Here is an 18,817-nt window from a genome sequence, read left to right as displayed (position 1 = left end):
GTAAGTATGTTTAAAATATATTCTGTAGGAAATTAAGCTAACAGAAGAATCATCTCAGCAAGTTCCATTATGTTGGATTGTAACCTAGCAAATGGATAGAAAATACAGGTTAGAAATAGCAGGTACGTGCCCTGGATGCAAAACCTTTTAGAAAGAACTAGAAGACACCATGTGTCTTCATCTAGGATGAATATTGCAAAAGGAGGTGGACTTTTTTCCACCCTGTATTGCAGGAGGCTTTTTATTTGTATTGTATTTATTGATCCCCCTTTGAAGAGTCTTGTTTGTAAAGACTAATGAATGCAGTCCATTCTCCATCCCCACACACAGAGTTATCAAAGATATCAGGTCCTAAATATGTTACCTTTTCTACTTATAAAGGACATGTATATTAGGGTCTCCACACTTCCCACAGGAGACTAAATAGATAGCATTCTTCATTAGTATTTAGAATACAATCTTAGTTTTAAATTATTTTTTCAGTCATTTTTTCCAAAATCAACATTTACAGCCTTGACATTGACAACTGTTGCTGCATAGTTCTTTGGGAAGATTGTGTTCTCTCCAGATGCCATTTTCTACATTTCTTATTGCCATAGTTAATAGTTTTGTAGGTGAGAAACACATGTTCAAATTCAATATATTTCATTGTCTTCAGGCTTGCTTTATTTTCCCATAAGACAACTTTATAGCGTTTGTTTTGTCAATATTTACTTCAGACTTGGTCTACACCACTGGTTTGAGGAAGAAAAAAAACAAGTCCGTGTTTCTTATGCACAGCTTCACAGCTGTTTGCAGGAATAGCATCCCTCTCCCCCTGAAAAAAAATAAAATAAAATAAAATAAAAATTAAAAAAAATCTAGGACTAAATCCACAGTACACTAAGCCTTTCCAAAGTTAATTGTCTGCAGTACCCATTTTATTGTCTGGAGTAAGCTGCACCTTGTCTTTCTCCTCTGGTCCTTCTGAAGGGAAATCTCCTCAGTCCTTTACTTTTTCTGTAGAGTGAACCCACAAAGTTCATGGGCTTCACAGAGGAGCCCAGCCGGCAATGGCTCATACTCCTAGTGCAGTGTCTTGGATGTTAGGTGTGCTATGAACCACACGTTTCCTGAGCCCTGTGACTATGTCCTTCTGGTTGCCATCTTGGCAACATCTCTTCTGAACACTCTTCCAGAGTAGATGGATCCCCACCATCTCCAGCTTTTAACAAAATATATCCAACTATATTTACCATTTCTAAAGCACTGGCTTATCTGTGAGAGGAACTTGAGAGCATTTCCCAGGTCTGGATTTGTATCATTCCTCTTCCTCAAGTCCTAGACCCTGCATGAAGGCACGCATGACTCCCCTAAGCCCTGAGGGACCCCAGGCAATGGGATGCCCTTCACAGTGCATCTGCCCAGCAGATTGGTCAACAGCTCACAGACTACTTGACTAACCAAAACTGATTCAAAAGTAATTTTTTCAGAAGGAGCTGATTGTTTATGCACACAAAGATACATAGCAAGGCAGAGATGCGTAGCAAGTTCAGGTCCCACCTGAATGTTATTATCTTTTCCTTGCAAGTTTGGCTTGACTTTGCATAACCCCTTTGGGACTCAGTAGGTGGATGGTTTGATCTGCAGCTCACTCCTTATTCTATGGCTCTTATTCACCATTTTCCCCTCTGAACAGTTCATGCTTCTTATTCACCCTACCTTCCCTGCATTTAACAGAGTTTTTAATGTGTAGAGCCCTTTGGAGCTTGTTGACTACCATAACTGACTGAAGCAAGGCAGGTTGTCTCTCCAATTGATGGCTTTCCTACTGCTTTTGTAAGACTCTGGCAGCGTTTCTTTCTGTTATAAATTAATTGCCCACCATCTTCCTTTGATTTAATTCTGTACAATAGCAAACAGGTAATCTGAGATGCATAGGGTAGTTCAGCTCCCTTTACAGACAGATGAGGTACCAAGACACCAGTCCAGTGAAATACTTAGAGATGTACTTATATTTTGATACGAGCTTAAAATGTTACTAAGTCAGGATCCAAAAGCACAGGTTCTTATTACTTGAAATAAAATTGAGATGTCATTAGGTCTAAGATGGGAGACTGTTATTCTGTTAGAAAAGGTTACAATGTGACTTAGGAGGGTATTTTTCAGAACAGTGAACACAGCTAAGATAATGAGGATAGCACATTGAATGCTGAGGAATAGACTGCCTTTTAAATAGATACTTACATTTCAGACATAAAGTAACTGACCTCCTGCACGCATTGGTTAGAAAACAACAAGTAACTTGCTCTGCCCTATTCTATTTCCCCAGGGACCACCAGGGCCCCCAGGACCACCAGGACCACAAGTAAGTCTTTGTGTCAGAGTTGTTTATGTTGATTTTGTGTCACTGAGGTTTATCCAAGACCCACTTGAAGGCAGTAGAATAAAGAACCACAGGCTGTGCCAAAGGCTGTGTAGCATAAGACCTTCTCTGTTGGCTGCATACCACAAGAAGTTAATCTTATACTGGGATCGCCTACCCCAAAAAGATTAAACCATTTCTAGAGCCAGATTTAATTTGCTACTGTAGTCACAGTAGCTTCCCATGAACAGAGAATCCTTGCAGTCTTTACAATATTCAATTATGTCTCAGCGGAGAAAAAATATCAGTTTATTGTTCCAGCCCACTTCACATTCAGTGCTATTAAAAAACTTGCAAAAGAAATGCTTGATTTTTTCACATTACTCAGTGAATGACTCAAAGTCTGTTGTAAGAAGCACTGGTAGCATGAGATTTTAATTAAAGTTGTCTTTCTGAATGTTTAGGTCTAGAAAAATACTTTCAAATATATAAAAATACTTGGAGGTAAACCTAGACTGTTATTTGATTGCAGTTCTTTGGGGGTGTCCTATGGACTTGTAAACCTGAAAAGGCCTTTAAGCATGTTTATATTTGAATTTTACGTTAGAAGACCGAGTCATACATGTAGTAAATCTTGACCTATTGTTTTTGCAGGGCAACAGGGGCCTTGGCTTCTATGGAGAAAAAGGTGAACAGGTAAAGGAAAACTAATTAATTAATATCACTACTAAAGGACAGGTTCATGTTATTTGCTATTTATAAAGGAATCTATTTTAAATACCTTCTTAATTTTAATTTTATTACATAATTAGAAAATCAAACAAATATAGCTTTGAAAGTAATGAAAATCTCCATAAGGAAAGTCATAGCTGAACTAACTTCTACATGTCTAGGTCTAACTGTACCCTCTTTACACCACCACAAATGAGAGGTAACACTTCTGAAATGTGTAGTGCCAGACCACTTTATATAAAGCAATAATCCCTACTGTCATTCTGGAAACATACAGGGCAAGAGCAAGCATTGCTATTTGTTAATTCCAGCACAAAATAAATTTGTCTTGCCATCAATTTATTCAGAGTTTTAGAACCATACTCCTAGAAGAAGCAAATCCGTGTTTCTCCTTTTGTTGCAGTTCCTTAGACACTGTGCTGATCAACAGCCTGACAAGGTATTACACCTGTTCGTAAATGTACCCATATTCTTTTCCTGCAGGGTCCCCCAGGTCCTCCAGGTCCACCTGGGCTTCCTACAAGAGAACTGATGGGTGTCCCCTCTGACAAACACAAGGTAACTACAGGGTATTTTGCCAAAATATGCAAGGAACTAAGAGCTCTGCAGTACCAAAATGAAAATATTGTACAAATGTGCTTTTACGTATTTAAAAGACTTCAGTAGCTCGAAAGCAAATTCTGCTACTTGCAGCTTGGATCATGAAGTATTTATTGAAACTATGGTGGCTAAAGTCACTCAGAAAGCACTTGTCACAGACTAGAGGTGCCTTAGGCAAACCTGTTCTTTTTGTGTAAGTATGCGACTGCTGGCCATCACTCACATCTTCTCATTTTACAAGCAGATATACTTACTGAGAAATCATCCAATATTTTTCATAATAGTGAGTGAAATTTTCTTCCTGTAAAATAAGTATATCTTTAGGGAAGCGATCTGAGTTATTGTGTTTGTTGATATAACTTATCTATATGGTGCAGATATTTGCATACTCACAATTAAGGCTTGTTCATACATACTGGAGAAATCCTCAACAGCAAGATGCATTTTTATTCTCATCTATTACTTCTTGCTGGGAGCAGAAGTACTCATACCCTGTATACATATATTCTGTATCAGACACCAACCTCCAGACCAGTAGTTTTTCATCTTGATTTTGAAGTTAGAAAGTTCACATGGCTCATGCAATTTCTGCAGTGAGATAAGTAAATTGGTATGATACTGAAAGATCTAAAAATGCCTTTGACAGTCTGCAGTCTGCATTAACATACATGTTGGGATTCCCATGACTAAGCAGAGATGTCTGCATATGAGCTACTTATCTGGAGAGCCTTTATATTAAATGGAGATATCATCAATATAGTGAGTAGACTTTAGACTATGATTTGTCTCATCCTAAGAGGAACTCTTACTTTTGATCAGAGAATTCATAACCAGTAGGTAAAAATGGGAGAATGTGCACTTATTTATAGGCATTACTCAGGCACTCACCACCCAGACATAGAACCACAGAATTACAGAATGGTTTGGGTTGGAAGGGACCTTAAAGATCACCTACTTCTAACCCCCCTGCCATGAGCAGGGGCATCTTCCACTAGACCAGGTTGCTCAAAGTCCCATCCAACCAAGCTCATGAACAAGCCTGGAAACAACCTGAGGTGTTCACATTCCTAGAAAGCTTTTCGGAAAAATTAGCAAATATTTTTTAAAAACAGCAACTTTAAAAAACTTCTTATGAAAACATGCATTTCATATGACAAGTGTATGAATAAAGAACAGCACAAGGGTGTTGGTTTGTTTTCTCTTGACAAACATTAATCACTTTGTGTTGCAGAAAAGTCATTGAAATGTAAATGGGAGTGCTGAACATATCTGAATACTTTTTCTTTATTCTTAGGGTGAAAGAGGAGAACCTGGACAAAAAGGGGAAGCTGGAACTCCAGTAAGTCAAGTGGAGAAGAAGAACAAGGACAAATAATAATATTTGAATTAATACTGGTGCATTCTTCATTGAAATAATGCAATATAGATATGGAACAACATAAGCAGAGACACCAGTTCTGATGCTTGGAAAAACTAAACAACATGAGATGTAATATTTTCACAGTGCAGTAGTTCTCTTACCAGTTTACCAAAATAAGATTTTCCCTTGTACATTTTTTAATTTTAGCTGTAACTATTAATAAGTCTCTTCACTACTGCTAATCTGCTGATTGATGGTTAAAAATTCCACTAAATTGTCTTAAATAAGTATATATGGAAGTTTTCTCAATCCTGTCAGTCTACTCTGCAGCATATACAGACATTTGGCCACATTGGTCATTAAGTTTGTTGAGTAGATGGACAATAATCCCATGTATTACTGTACCATTTAGAGCTGTCAACCAGGCTTGACCAAATGTGGTTTAGTTAATTCACAGACGGCCTCTAGGCTGCCTAAGTAGTTTTGCCATTGAGTGGTTCCTTTTTACTTCCCAGAGTGGTTTAAAGTAGTATCTCTACCAATTAGAGATGCCTCACTGAACATTTTGCAGAGTTTAATTTGTCTGATGGTCTGGTCATCTTCTCTACGAGGTTATTGGAGAAGATTGCAGTGTGAGCCCTGATGCACTCCAAAGGCAGTTACTAGCCAGTTCTTTAGCTGTTGGTCAGATCTTACACATGTAGAATTTTGTTGACTACATTGGGAAAACTGTAGATTTTATGTTGATGTAGCATATGCCTTTTTATTTTATAGTAGGATGGATAGCAGCATGCGTGTGTTTGCCAAGTTGCTCTCTGAAGCTACAGTTTGGTCATAAGCTGAGTTGCTTAATTTGTCATATAGCTGAACTTCTTTGGCTCTTCTTCAGAGTTGCAGCCACAGAAGAAATAAAGGAGGAGATGATGGGAGGGAAGCCGTGTCCTCTCCCTGATGGCCTGCTCCTGCTATTGTAGTGAAGCAAGCACATTACACTTAATTTTAAGGATGAGAGTTCTTTCACATGCAGCTATTATTAGATCCTCTGTGTGTTACAATGATGTTTTCTTCCTGTTTAGCTTCCATAAAACAGTGTTACCATTTCTTTGCACATAATGAAAAAGTACATTGAACTGACTTGTAATGTTCCTAGGGTGAAGTTCTCTATGCTGAAAAAGGTGAAGAAGGGGTAATGGGCTTCCCAGGACAAAGGGTGAGTCACTGATTAAAGGTAAAATTCACTGAGATGGATGTGCAAATCCAAGCTGGGAGTTTGCCTTCGGGAACAAAACCCAGATTAGCAAACTGTAGAAATGATACTTCTCCAGCCCACCAGGTTGTGACTAGCTCTGAACTAACCTGATGTAGGGAAGTGAAAAGGCCATTATGAAATATTAAGGGGAGGAGAGCCCCACAGGACTCACAGGTGTGCCTATACCATCATTAGCAAGCCTTGTTCGTCTCTTACCTAAAAGTGTGCTCACTAACCACAGTTGCTATCCTGGTCCTCAGCACAGACTGTATTTGCCTGTTCCCATCTTAGCTCTTTCTATACCATGGTTAACAAACATGACTTTGGCTCCAGTTACTTGTGGCGCCAGGAAAAAAAGCTAATTTAAATACCACTACCTTGCAGCATCTATGGATGCTTTTTGGGGGGCAGTGTTGTGAAAGTGCTTAAACAGAGTGAGAACAGTACTCAGCATACATTAAAAAAAAATAAAAGCCATCTTTAAAATATTCGTGTTCAATTTACATTGTCTTCATTAAGAGACAAAAATTAAATACCAGATTATATTTGAGACCTGTTCCGTTTGCACCATACATGAACCTAATTGAAAAAGTATCTGAACTGTGATTGTTAGTTTTAAGGTTTCAAGCTGTCGGATTTATTTTATCTAAGAAATAATAATGGCTCTTAACCATTAGGATGTTAGGATGTCACTGTATTTTGGTAACTTCGTTGTGCCTTCATAGGGACTGCCTGGCATCAATGGTTTTCCAGGACTCAGTGGAGAAAGAGTGAGTATTTTGTACAAGACTGTCGTTTCTAACATGTATTTAGACAATTTATCTCAAAAGTAAACTGCAGGGGACAAATTCTGCCTGTAATTACACCAGCTTTAGTCTAGCAAATAACATCTGGATTCATCCGTCATTGCAATTTGGGGTCACTTAGTTTTCTCATCGGTGAGAAAAAAAATAACCTTATAATTAAAAAACGTTTTGCTTAAAACATGAGCACATTTTAAGAGCACTGTGGGGAGGTGTCATTTTCATTGTACCCATTACTGTGACCATGGTTTCCATAATTTTCTTCCTACATGCAGAAACCTACCTTTTTTGAATAGCTCTCTGCGGATGTGGTTGAGATGTATGGTTATCTTGAATATCACAAAAGACAAAGAAGAGAAGGAAACTGATAAATAAACCAGTTAAATCTCTGTCCCCATGGAAACATACCCAAATATTTAAAATAGCATTCTGTCAGACAGAGAAGAGCTCATACTTTCTGTTTGTGCTCAGAAAAAGGCTTCTTCAGTCAGCATTAGAAATTACTTCCATGAGGTATTAAAATAGTTGTGGGATGCAAGACTTTTCCATGCTTCTCCATCCTTAGTTGTGTAAAGATTTGTCCTGCCACCAAGGCATAACAATAATAACATGAAACACATGGGACATATGAAATACGAAAAATAACGTTTGCGCAGCTATTTGGTCTGATCACAAAACCTGGTGGTGTGGAACGGAATATGCTATGAGCAGCAGCTGAGGGAACTGGGGCTGTTTAGCCTGGAGGAATGGAGGCTGAGGGGAGACCTTATCACTCTCTGCAACCACCTGAAAGGAGGTTGTAGGATGGAGGGGGTTGGTCTCTTCTGCTGAGTAGCAAGTGATAGGACAAGGGGAAATGGCCTCAAGTTGCACGAGGGGAGGTTTATATTGGATGTTAGGAAAAAGTTCTTCATGGAAAGGGTTGTCAGGCATTGGAACAGGCTCCCCACGGAAGTGGTGGAGTCACCATCCCTGGAGGTGTTTAAAAGGCATTTAGATGAGGATCTTAGGGACATGGTTTAGTGCTAGAGTTGGGTTAGGTTATGGTTGGACTCAATGATCCTGAGGGTCTCTTCCAACCAAAATGATTCTATGATTCTATCAGGAATACATACATAGAGAGGCTGATGCAAAATTCATTAAAATCCAATGGCTGACCTTAACACAGGTTCATGCTCCAGTCAGAAATGGTCAGTGGCTTCCCCTTGCTGAGGGCGAATCTTGGCAACAATTCTAGCAGAAGGTACATTGGTTTGGATGGAGTATCACTGTATAACGTGGGTATGAGAGGGGAGAGCCTACTCAATGGGCCGTTAACAGTGACCTCCTTTTTGTTAGTTTGTTAGTGGTTTAATTCTTCAGAAAGAAAGAAGGATAGTTAAGTCCTGCCTGCACACAGATGAAGTTGCAGTTAATTAGGAAGCTGCTGGCTTCACTTTTAGACCACCAGCTCCACCTAGTGTAAAGAGATTTTACACCTGATACTGGAGAGGCTCCTTTTCTGATGGTGTGAAGTACAGTTGCTATTACGGAAAGGTTTCTGAAGCGTGTGGTCCAGCTTGTGGCATCTTGATATCGGATGATCTGGCTACTAAAAGCCCACCTTTTTGACATTTGTCTTTTTCCAGAGTCTGTACGGACATTTTCTATAGAGGACAAAATTTGTCAAAGAGCTGAGTAAAGCACACAGAAGAGAACATTTCTTCTGTATCAGCAACACTGACATCTGCACTTTGCTCTGTGCACCCCCAGCAGCTGAAATGTGCTCTTGTGTGATAGGATGTCTCATGTTTTACCACATATATTTTAATCCGCATGCTTTGGATATCAAACCTTTTAGAAGAGTGAAGTGTGCAGGACCAGAACATATGCTGGAGTAGGAAAATTTTCCTCAGGCTATGACATGCCTGGGGTAGGAGAGGTGGATGAAGGCACCTTCAGGGCTGGTCCTGAGTTCTTCTCATTCTACTGCAGAAATGCTCTTTGCCCAAACAGGCTCCAGCTGCCTGGGAAACAGCAAAATGGACCTCTGCGCTTCAGTGTGGTTTCACTGCTCACTGTTTGCATTCCAGTGAAAATATGTCCACTCAATGCAGACTCATTTAGTCTTCTTGCTTCCAGCAGGTTGGTACGTTCTGGCTGCCTGGCCCCTGTGTCTCAGGGTCAATCAGCACGATGGGAGCCCCTTTCTCCTCCACCATCCTGCAGCCTCCAAGGGGACGGTGCGAGTGTAGGTGCTCCTTCCACCCGCACCACTGCCAGGGGCAACAGAGTCTGTGCCACAGCAGGTCCCTCTGGCCTTTCACAGGAGTTAGGCTTGGTCTAAGAACATCAAAACAGGAGGATACTTAATGGTGTTACCCAAATTACTACACCTCAGGGAGACAAACTGCTCAGTTCTGTTGCATAGTTTTAACACTTAACATCGCAGGAAGCCAGCTGCGGCAGACCAAATAATTTTATTATCTCTCTGATAAAGGAAAAGTAAATAATTTTTATGTGTTTTACAGGGTTTTCCAGGATTTGATGGTCCACCAGGTCCCTATGGTCCTAGGGGAAGCAAGGTACTGCTTTACTTTCATTTGCTAGAAGCAATAGTGTCATTTTGCTTTCTTTTCTGTGATATAATAACAATTGTGTTTGTCATCATTTGTAGAACCAGTTATATGTGTGTTTAACTTGAAATCTCTGAGATTTCTTAAAAGTCACATCAGTGCTTTTGAAAGTTTGTTTCTTTGTGTTTCGTGGGCATACCTTTCAATTTTAAAATCATTTCTCTAGGATAATGTGGTTAGATGTCTTACTTCAACTTCTGTTAACAGGGGGAGCCAGGCGAAATCGGTCCTCCAGGACCAGTTTCCTATTTTCCTTCTGGCTTCCCAAGGAAAGGTACGTCATCTTTGCTTAGATTGCTTACTGTATACACATTTTACTACCTTCTACACAGATGAAAAGCATCAAATCCTGAGAATTCAACTCCTTAAAAAACTGTAGTTTGATAAATTGTTCCAGAAGGTGTAAATGCCTTCCAAGAGAGTGCCTTAGTCACCTTTTTGCAGGCAGGTGGCTTCTTTGTCTCTCCTGCTGAAGTGGTATTGCTTTACAAAAGGTATCCATGAATTCCTGTGCCCACAGAGAAGAAACAAGCAAAAAAATAAGTGTGTCTTTGCTGTCCAGTGAAAGAAAGAATGGAAGACACATCAAAAAAGCATTGAGAAATAGAAGAGGATTTTTTTTTTCTTTTTTTTTAAATTAACAGATTTCTTTTGTGATCTTTTCACTAGGCTTGTAGCACTCACTGTCAGCGGTACTGCAGAACTGTGGTGGCTCTGGCTAGCCAGACTAGAAATACATAAAAGCTGGTATTAGTTTGCCATTAGTTTGCTGGCACTTTTCCAGCGAAAGTGCCAGCAAGCAGCAAGGATGATCACATACAATTGCTCCAGCCATTGAGTTTACTAGTCTTGTTGAAAGCCAGAGAGTCTAACAATGAATGGTTCCCTTCCTCTCAGAGAAAGGGGTCAGGAGGCCCAAAACATTGTTCAAATGTCCCCAAATACCATGCCAGGCTTGCAGGAGCAGGAAAAGCTGTCTAGAGAGACAGTGAAGCAGGCAGGGGGCCGGACACAGCATATATCCTGTAGTGTCATTGACTTTTGACAAAAGGATGATACTTTCTGCAGGCAATAGCTGGGCCCAGGCAGATGTTTTCAGTACCGGGGAGCAGAGGAATATCATATATCATATATAACACATCTGATATAATGGCAACTTCTTGTAGGGAGAAGGGTCGGCTCTCCTCGGTGAGCTGGGCTCCTGTGCTCCCCAGGAGCAGTGTTGCTCTAGTGGCGTATTAGTAAGAGCTGAGAGATGTTCTCCTTCTTCCTGGACTTGGTGGATCTACACCATTCCTGTTACAGACCATGCTCAGCTCCCAGGTGTTCAGGCTTTACAGAAATCTCTGAAATATATTTCTTTTATTCAGATTGAGGCAGCATGAGGTAGCAGATTTTTGCATTTCTAAAGCTGCCTTTAAGAAAGTCTTGTAGATGGTAATATTCTGAAGCCTTTGAAGTTCCTAGTTTTTACTTTTTATGAACTGGGCAATCCGCAGTGTATTGTAAATCAGCATTTATGGGTTGCAAACCGCATCACATTAACATGTCTTTTGTGGAACTGGGGATGTCTTTCAGGTGCAAGAGGTGATCCAGGCGTTCCAGGTGTTTCTGGACTACAGGGAGACCCAGGAGAGGAGGGAGATCGTGGGTTGCCTGGTCTTCCTGGATTCTCTGATGGTAAATAGCCCAGCAGTGCATTTTCCAACAGCTTAACTTTATAACAAGTTTCTGCTGGTACAGGGTTGAGGTGTGGAAAATATATGTGCAGACCATGGAATATGCAGTGCCGTGTGGTAGATAACTAATTGTGGGGGGCAAAAGCTGAAAGGAGCATTTTGCTTCAGCCTCAATGAAGCTCTAGCAAAACAACTGAAGTAGAGATGATGACACAGCCTTGCTTCAGTAACTGTTATTGATTTGCTTAAGTGAGAAATGCAGTTACCATTTCTCTTGTATGCAAAATATTTCAATTTCTCCTTGCGTGCTAGATGCAGTTGCATGAGCTTTCCCTTCTGCTCTGTTACAGGTCTTTGAGCAGTGTTCTTAAGAGATTGTTCTGAACTTCTTCCCTGCTTCTGTTTCAGCGGATGGGGATAAGCCAGGCTTACCTGGAGAAATGGGACCAAAAGGTGAAAAAGGTGAAATAGGATCTCCTGCTTATCAGGCAGGCCCACCTGGGTTTCCGGGTAAGCACGGCACACCAGGACTCCGTGGTCTACCTGGTCCTGCTGGACCTCCTGGTAAGTGCATGATGAGAACTCACAGGAACATCTTTGCTTATTTTAAAGATAGCCAAGTGAGAAAGTAGATTGAGGGAATCAAATGGCAGGAAGGACACAAAGGGGAGGTGTCACATGCTCAACAGTGAAGGAAAGGTTTGCATGATTTTTAGACACTCCTGGCAACATTCAAATGAAGAGGTCTGGTTTGGGCTGGGAGAAGGAGACGGGAATCAAGATGGTTAGGGGACTGGAGCATATGGCATATGAGTGCCAAGGAGTGACTGAGAGAGCTGGAGAAGCCAGCCTGGAGAAGAGAAAGCTTCCCCTACCTCTTGGGAGGTCATAGGGGAAAGTAAGCCAGATGCTTGACAAGCTGCAACAAGGGAAGTTCTGCTTAGATATTGGGAGAGTATTTTTCACCGTGAGGGTGGTCAGACACTGGAACAGGTTGCCCAAAGAGGTTGTAGACTCTCTATCTTTGGAGATATTCTGTACTCAGCTGGACAAGGCCCTGAGCAACTTGCTGTAACTTTGAGACTGGCCCTGCTTTGTGCAGAAGGTTGAACCGGTGTCCTCCAGAGGCCGCTTCTGACTGAGATTGTGCTATGCCCCTGTGAAAAGCACCACACTGCAGTACAAGAGCAGGAGTAGAGAAAAGGCTGTGCAGGAGGTGATCCAGAGCAGGTGGTCTGTGGTACAGCAAAGTGGGTTGTGCTGAGAGGGAAGAAAGAAAAGCAAAGGAATTCAGGGTAAAAGATCAAGGAATGGCAAGGATCATCTGCCATAGCAGTGGAAGAAGCAGTGAGGAGCAGGGGACTGGGAGTACCAGAAGTTACAAGGGTTATATCTGTGGTAGCAGACCAGAGTCCTGGGGCCATGTGTGTATCAAGACCACATCCTGTAGGCATGCTGAGATGACACCTATGCCTACACAATCCCTGCACCCCTCATGATGGTTTCCAACCAAAGAAAACCCTGGCCCCAGGGCCACGAGCTCCAGCCAGTTCCTGGTCACTGGAGCACACCAGCCCTGCAGTGCCATGGTGGCCAGAGGGAGCAAGAAGCCAGGCAAGCTGGCATAGGGGGCTGTCTGTGCTGAGAAATACTAAAGAAGGTGAATTATTTGCAAAGAGATGAAAGCAAGCAGGGCTTAGGAAGTTAGAGGTGAGTGAATGGCCCTTTTAGAGGAGGGGAGGGTGACATTGGATAAATAAGAGGGTCAAGAGATCATTAATATGCAACTAGAAGTTGGTGGGAGCAGTTTGGGAAGCTGTGAGAAGGGGGTGAGAGGAAGAGAACAGGGAGTAGGTAAGAATAGACTGAATTAGACAGTAAATTGCATTAGGGGAGACAAAGGGGCAGATGCAGTGCAGCTCAAAGGAACAAGGAGGAAAGAGAAGGAAAGTAACACTGCAGTACCTTCATTTATGTTTTTATTTAATTGAACTTCTAGGTGCTCTCTTTGGATTAAAAGGACAGGAGGGGACACCAGGTAGATTTGGTGCGCAAGGTTTCCCTGGGCCAAGAGGACAAAAAGGACCTAAAGGTAGGTAGGCTATAACAGTGACTGGTGATCTACTGTTACTCATTGAGTGAAGCTCCTGTTGTATTCAGTGTGAGTGTATTGAACTATGATGTATTCACGGACTAATGAACTTGATCTGGGGCTAACACAACAAGGAAACGTGTTAGTTTCTTGTAAGAAAAGAAAAAACAACAAGTACTTTTCTCAGGCATTTCAGAAACTACTCAAGCATTCTCAAGTCTATATATAAAATTGATACGGCTGAACATCTATTTGTTGTGACAGAGCATTCTTCTTTTTTCCTATCCTTTTCTTAGGCGAAGAAGGGGATTGCAGTCATTGCCTTCTGACTGAGGAACAAAGAAGGGGCTCTACTGGCTCTCCTGGCCCTCCTGGCTTTCCAGGAACCCCTGGACAACCTGGAAGGAAAGGAGAACCTGGTGATCAGGGACCGCATGGTCTTCCTGGATACCCTGGAGCAAAAGTGAGTTACTTGTTTATTTATTGCATAGTTTGATATGCCTACTAGGAAAAAACAAAACCAAACAAAACAAAACTGTTCTCCATGGAAAAATGATGAAAAGTATGATTTCTTTCTTTCTGTGCCACTTCAGTAGCTTTCAGATTGCTGTCTACAAAATACTGAAACCTCAAAATTGCTAGGATGGGGATGAAAAAAGATGATTTGCAGAAAAGGGAAAGATTTCCTTGTAAGCCGAAGTCCATTTCCATTTAAACAAAGCTGTTGCAGCAGCACCCTTTCAAGAGCTGTAGTACTGAGTATCATCTGAGCATCTAGAAGGATAACAATTTCAGTAGTTCCTTAAGGTTGTTGGTAATAAGATGCATATGTCAAACTGAAGAAATGTAAGGTTCTTGTTTCTTATATGTTAAGTCTCCCTAAAAACCACCATTCAATAACCCCGAGAAGAGGGCTTTACTTATAATTGCTTGCTTGTTATTTACAGTTAAAGGCACTGTACTATGTGATATGTTAACTGCGTCATGGTTCCTCAAAGTCAAAACCGACTTCACGAAGTCACATCTTCTCTCAAAATTTTAAAACAACATTTTGTAAAGCTGACCCAAAACTGATGTTCTTTGTGCAAAGACATCAGAGCAAACATAACGTTTTCAGTTAGTGCTTTGGGCTCTTCTGAACATCAAAGAACCAAAATACACTCACAACTAGCTTGACTGAGATTTTTTAGAATTAAGTAAACTTTGACTTTATTGTTGCTGTCAAAAAAGGCAAAAAATAGATCTTTTTTGCTGAAAATTGAAAATACTTTTATGAAAAGTCCTGCTTACTAGAAGTCATGAAAAAATTGACAAATATTTTCAAAAAGTCCAATGTTGAAACTTCAATTCAAATTTTGCAAGTTTTGCGAGGGCTTGTGCCTTTGAAATGAAGAATTTCAATATCTTTATCCCAGAATTTGTTACTGTAGAACAGACAGTAGTATAGATATATACAGGCATAGCATAGTGTAGCAAAATACACAGCAGCAAAGCCCTGAATTCATCTCAGCTTTTCATCTGCAACAAATTCAAAGTATAGCAATTTAGCTTAAAGATTCTTGCTCCATATTCTTAGGCAGAAGTGACTCCATAATTCTTTGAGAATGTTCAACAAGTTACATATACGGACAATAAGTATACTTAATTTAGATCGGATCTATATCAATTTAATGAAAATAAAATTTTATCCCAAGCAATTTTTTTTGTGGTGATGGTGGTTTTGTTTTTTCTTGTGGAGAAAGAGACATTAGAAACAGCTGTAAAACATTTTGAAAACACCTGTGTGCTAAATTGCATTATACACAGCATCTAGACCTTGAAAAGAAAAAATAGCAAAATGAACATCATACTATTAATGCAGTGTTATTGCTATAGATTTTTGCAGTTATGTAGTCAGTGGAATAGTTCAGCACTAATTTAAGTTCCTGAGATTATTTTGCAAAATATTTGCAAAAAGCAATGTCCAAAAAAAGTTTCTACAGTGGTATATAGATCTGGCTTCACTGACCACTAAAAGGCAGTTTGCAAATATAGCTGGGTAAAGCAGGATCCTTATACTCAAATCTGATCTCCCCCTTTAGACTTACAGAAGTTTGAACCTATATTCTTGAGATGACCTGCAGCTGAGATAGAGTTTCTGCACATGCTTTTCAGCCACTGAAATATTGGAGAATGTCAGTAAAAGGCAGTCATGCAAAAGACACCCTTTTCAATGAGTTATGGCGCAGAACTATGTTAAACAAAAAATAAATGCATCAGGTACACCCCTTTCATTCATTGTCTACCCTGGAATTCAGTAAGAGGAGGCTAGGAAAAACCTAACTTGTGGCTTATGTTTTAGTCATCATTAATGTAATTATTCAGAACTAAAGCTAACAGGCATGAAATAGTCAATGTAACTGCTGAGCTTTGGCACCTGCCATGGGTTCAGTCCTGTGACTCAGAGGCTCTTGGCCAGAAGCTAGCAACACCACTTTTAGATGGGCTGTTCAGGAGGAGGATTCTGCATTATACCTCAGGATCAGGAGTGCCAAAGACTGGCCATTAGCTTCACCACAGTTTGTCTTTGCAAGAGAGGAAATCTCCCTCCTTGTAGGTTTTCAAAGCTTGACTAGGCAAGGCCTTGAGCAACCTGCTCTAGTTGCGAGCAGTGGGTTGGACTGGGGACCTCCAGCTCTCCCTTCTACCCAAAACCTGTGGTTTGAGGCAGTAAACTTAATCACTCTGTACCTCAGTCTCTGGTAAATGAAGATGGTGCTACTTTTCAGCTCCACAAGAGCATTGTAAATCAAAATCCACTGCCAACTACGAGGCTGTCCTCTCTTGTACTGGTGGGCAGGAGGAAATGCAGGTCAATATAACCCTGCGTTTTGTTTCCATGGTACCAAAGAGTTCCTTACAGCAATTTCCTTCGTAGCTAACACTGAGTGATTTACCGTGTTTTCTCTGATGCAGTTCTGCAGCTGCAGTCATCTACAGGATTCTAGCTCATGGAAAGACACAGTTCTCCCAATGCCATCCTCATGCCTACCATGCCACATAGACCTTGGTCCTTGTTAGAACATATTAATAAAGATTCAGGCTCAAGAGTGGGTTCACCAAAGAGGAAGTAGTTCCTAAAACTAACCAGAAAGCAGTAAAATCTAAGGAAGGAGACTTTTTTTTTTTTTTTTTTTTTTTAAGCAAGATGTTAGAAATATAAATCTTGATACTTATTTCTTAAGTGGTTCTGTTTCTTTTTTTTTTTTTTTTTTTTCCAATGTGTGTAACACTAGGGATTTCCAGGTCCACATGGATTTCCTGGACCAAAAGGAGAAAAGGGAGATTCTTTATACATAACTACTAAAGGTAAAGTAAAAATTAATGTTGTGTATTTTGCAATTATTTACACCTTTCATGAGAGATTTGCCTTACAATGAAAGGTCTTCTTTAGGCACCAAAGGAATCCGAGGAGATCCTGGGCTGCCTGGCATCAGAGGTGAAGATGGTTTCCCAGGTAGAGATGGATTAGATGGTTTACCAGGACAGCCTGGCCTTCCAGTAAGTAGCAAATACTGCTAAATCATTTCCACCACACTCAATTGCTAATGCATTTAATTCTGAGACTAGCTTTTCTGGGTATTGCTATATCAAACATCAGTTTTACTCTCAGGTGTTTGGAATAGTCTTTCACTTTTGTTTCTATTTTATTTAAACAACTAAGTAATAGTGTATAACCCATTTAGGCCAGTTTGCTGTTGGTGGTCAGTCTGTGATAATTAGTGCTTTATTAGTAACTCCTTATAGTGTTGCCTAAGAGAGATTCTGTGTGACTGACCTTCAACAGCTTTGTTATAAATTAGTTAAAGAAAAGCAAAATATACTACAATTTTTCATCCTCAAAATGTAGGTTGTGTCATCAAGTTTGCTATCACCTCATCTAACTAACTGTAGCTGTCATGTAGTCTCTGTTGATTTTCTAAGCTCCTTCTGTAGGCAAAAGGAAAAGGTAAAGACCTTGCAAGCAGGATTCATCTCGCCTATCATAAATGCTGTTTTGCACCACTGAGATGTTCTTACATCGTAACTGAAGATGGGCCAGAGTCTTATCATCCAATCTGGACCACAGTGTTTTTTACTACTGCTGAACATGGTACTTTTTGGTACTTCTGAGGATGGAAACATTTTCTAGTAATGTTCATTAGATATTGCAAAAATATCACTAGAGTAATGGGTAAAGAAAGGAATCTGCCCACGTAGGCACACTTTTATGTCAGCTTCTCTCAAGGTCTCAGAACTAAATGCCCCACCACAACATCTCTTGCAATCCATGAGGTTTCCCCAAAACCCCACTTTCAGGCGTTCAGCAGTAAGCTGTTCACAGCAGTGGTTCATATTGCCCAAGTGCTGTTTGTTGGCCAGCCTTTCTAGGGGCACACTCCTTCTAAGAATGCTTTTCTCATGCCTTTTCTGCCCTGGGGTCTAAATTGAAGTCTGATGATTTCAAATGTATTTTATTTGCAATGTTGCTTTAAAGATCTGAGATGCAATACCTGAGGAATTGCTGCCTATAAGAAGCAGCATGAGGGTACTTCAGCTGTTTGAGTTTTGCTTGTTTCTCAGCAAAGTCAGGAGTGATCGACTCTGTTCACTTCCCACAGGGTGATGTTATCAGAGGTTTCCCAGGTGATCCTGGCTACCCGGGCGAGTTAGGCCCAAAGGGCTTTCCGGGAGAACCAGGTCTGCAGGGTGAAGGACTCCCTGGTCCAAAAGGGTACCGAGGTCCTCCAGGTGACCATGGACAAGATGGAAGCCCTGGGCCTCCAGGTCTGCCCGGTCTGCCAGGAGAGCCTGGCCAACTAGGTAAGAGATATCACTTTTTGTCTTGTTTCAAAGCCATGGGAGATCCTTCCTGAATTGTGTGCAACATCCATACAGCACACTGTTGAAAAGGTAGAGTTTGGTGGGGCGTTATGCAGGTAAAAAGGGATTAATTGTATTAGTTGTCCAGAAATCTTAAACAAGGAAATACTTCAGAAGTCCCAGTAGTTTCACATTAGGTGTTGAAATAGCATCAATGAATGAATGTGTTTGTGCCAGCAAGAAACATCTCTCAGGTTCAAGCAGTTGGAGGCAACGGAGCGATGTTTTGCCATTGTAGTTCTCAAAGGTGGTTTTCTCTGGTCTTCCCCTTCCAACACAGTCTTTCATTGACCAGAGGAAATCCTGTGTCTATCCTTCAGAGCTCTTCATAGTATCTTTGCAGCTTTCTAAGTCCTGTCCAGCATAAGAACACCAGGGCTATGTTCACAAGAGCTCAGAGTTTTAATGCTCGTCTTTGAGATACCTGGCAGAATGCATAAG

General features: G+C 40.8%; 1 protein-coding gene across 1 annotated transcript in view; it reads left to right on the top strand.

Annotated features, from left to right (window-relative positions):
- COL4A2 (collagen type IV alpha 2 chain) overlaps positions 1-18,817 on the top strand; it is a gene marked incomplete at both ends in the record, with an annotated part of 147,662 nt that overhangs the window by 102,453 nt on the left and 26,392 nt on the right. The window contains 15 exons of the mRNA XM_080363860.1: positions 2,312-2,347; positions 2,999-3,040; positions 3,560-3,634; positions 4,971-5,015; positions 6,187-6,246; positions 7,011-7,055; positions 9,599-9,652; positions 9,911-9,977; positions 11,282-11,383; positions 11,791-11,946; positions 13,382-13,474; positions 13,771-13,937; positions 16,750-16,822; positions 16,908-17,014; positions 18,115-18,316. Coding sequence (XP_080219986.1) covers positions 2,312-2,347; positions 2,999-3,040; positions 3,560-3,634; positions 4,971-5,015; positions 6,187-6,246; positions 7,011-7,055; positions 9,599-9,652; positions 9,911-9,977; positions 11,282-11,383; positions 11,791-11,946; positions 13,382-13,474; positions 13,771-13,937; positions 16,750-16,822; positions 16,908-17,014; positions 18,115-18,316 — 1,324 coding nt within the window. The remainder of the gene's footprint in view (positions 1-2,311; positions 2,348-2,998; positions 3,041-3,559; positions 3,635-4,970; positions 5,016-6,186; positions 6,247-7,010; positions 7,056-9,598; positions 9,653-9,910; positions 9,978-11,281; positions 11,384-11,790; positions 11,947-13,381; positions 13,475-13,770; positions 13,938-16,749; positions 16,823-16,907; positions 17,015-18,114; positions 18,317-18,817) is intronic.

Source organism: Nesoenas mayeri (genome assembly GCF_963082525.1).
Source record: "Nesoenas mayeri genome assembly, chromosome: 1".
In the NCBI taxonomy this organism is placed as follows: Eukaryota; Metazoa; Chordata; class Aves; order Columbiformes; family Columbidae; genus Nesoenas; species Nesoenas mayeri.
This window is presented reverse-complemented; position numbering and strand designations above follow the sequence as displayed.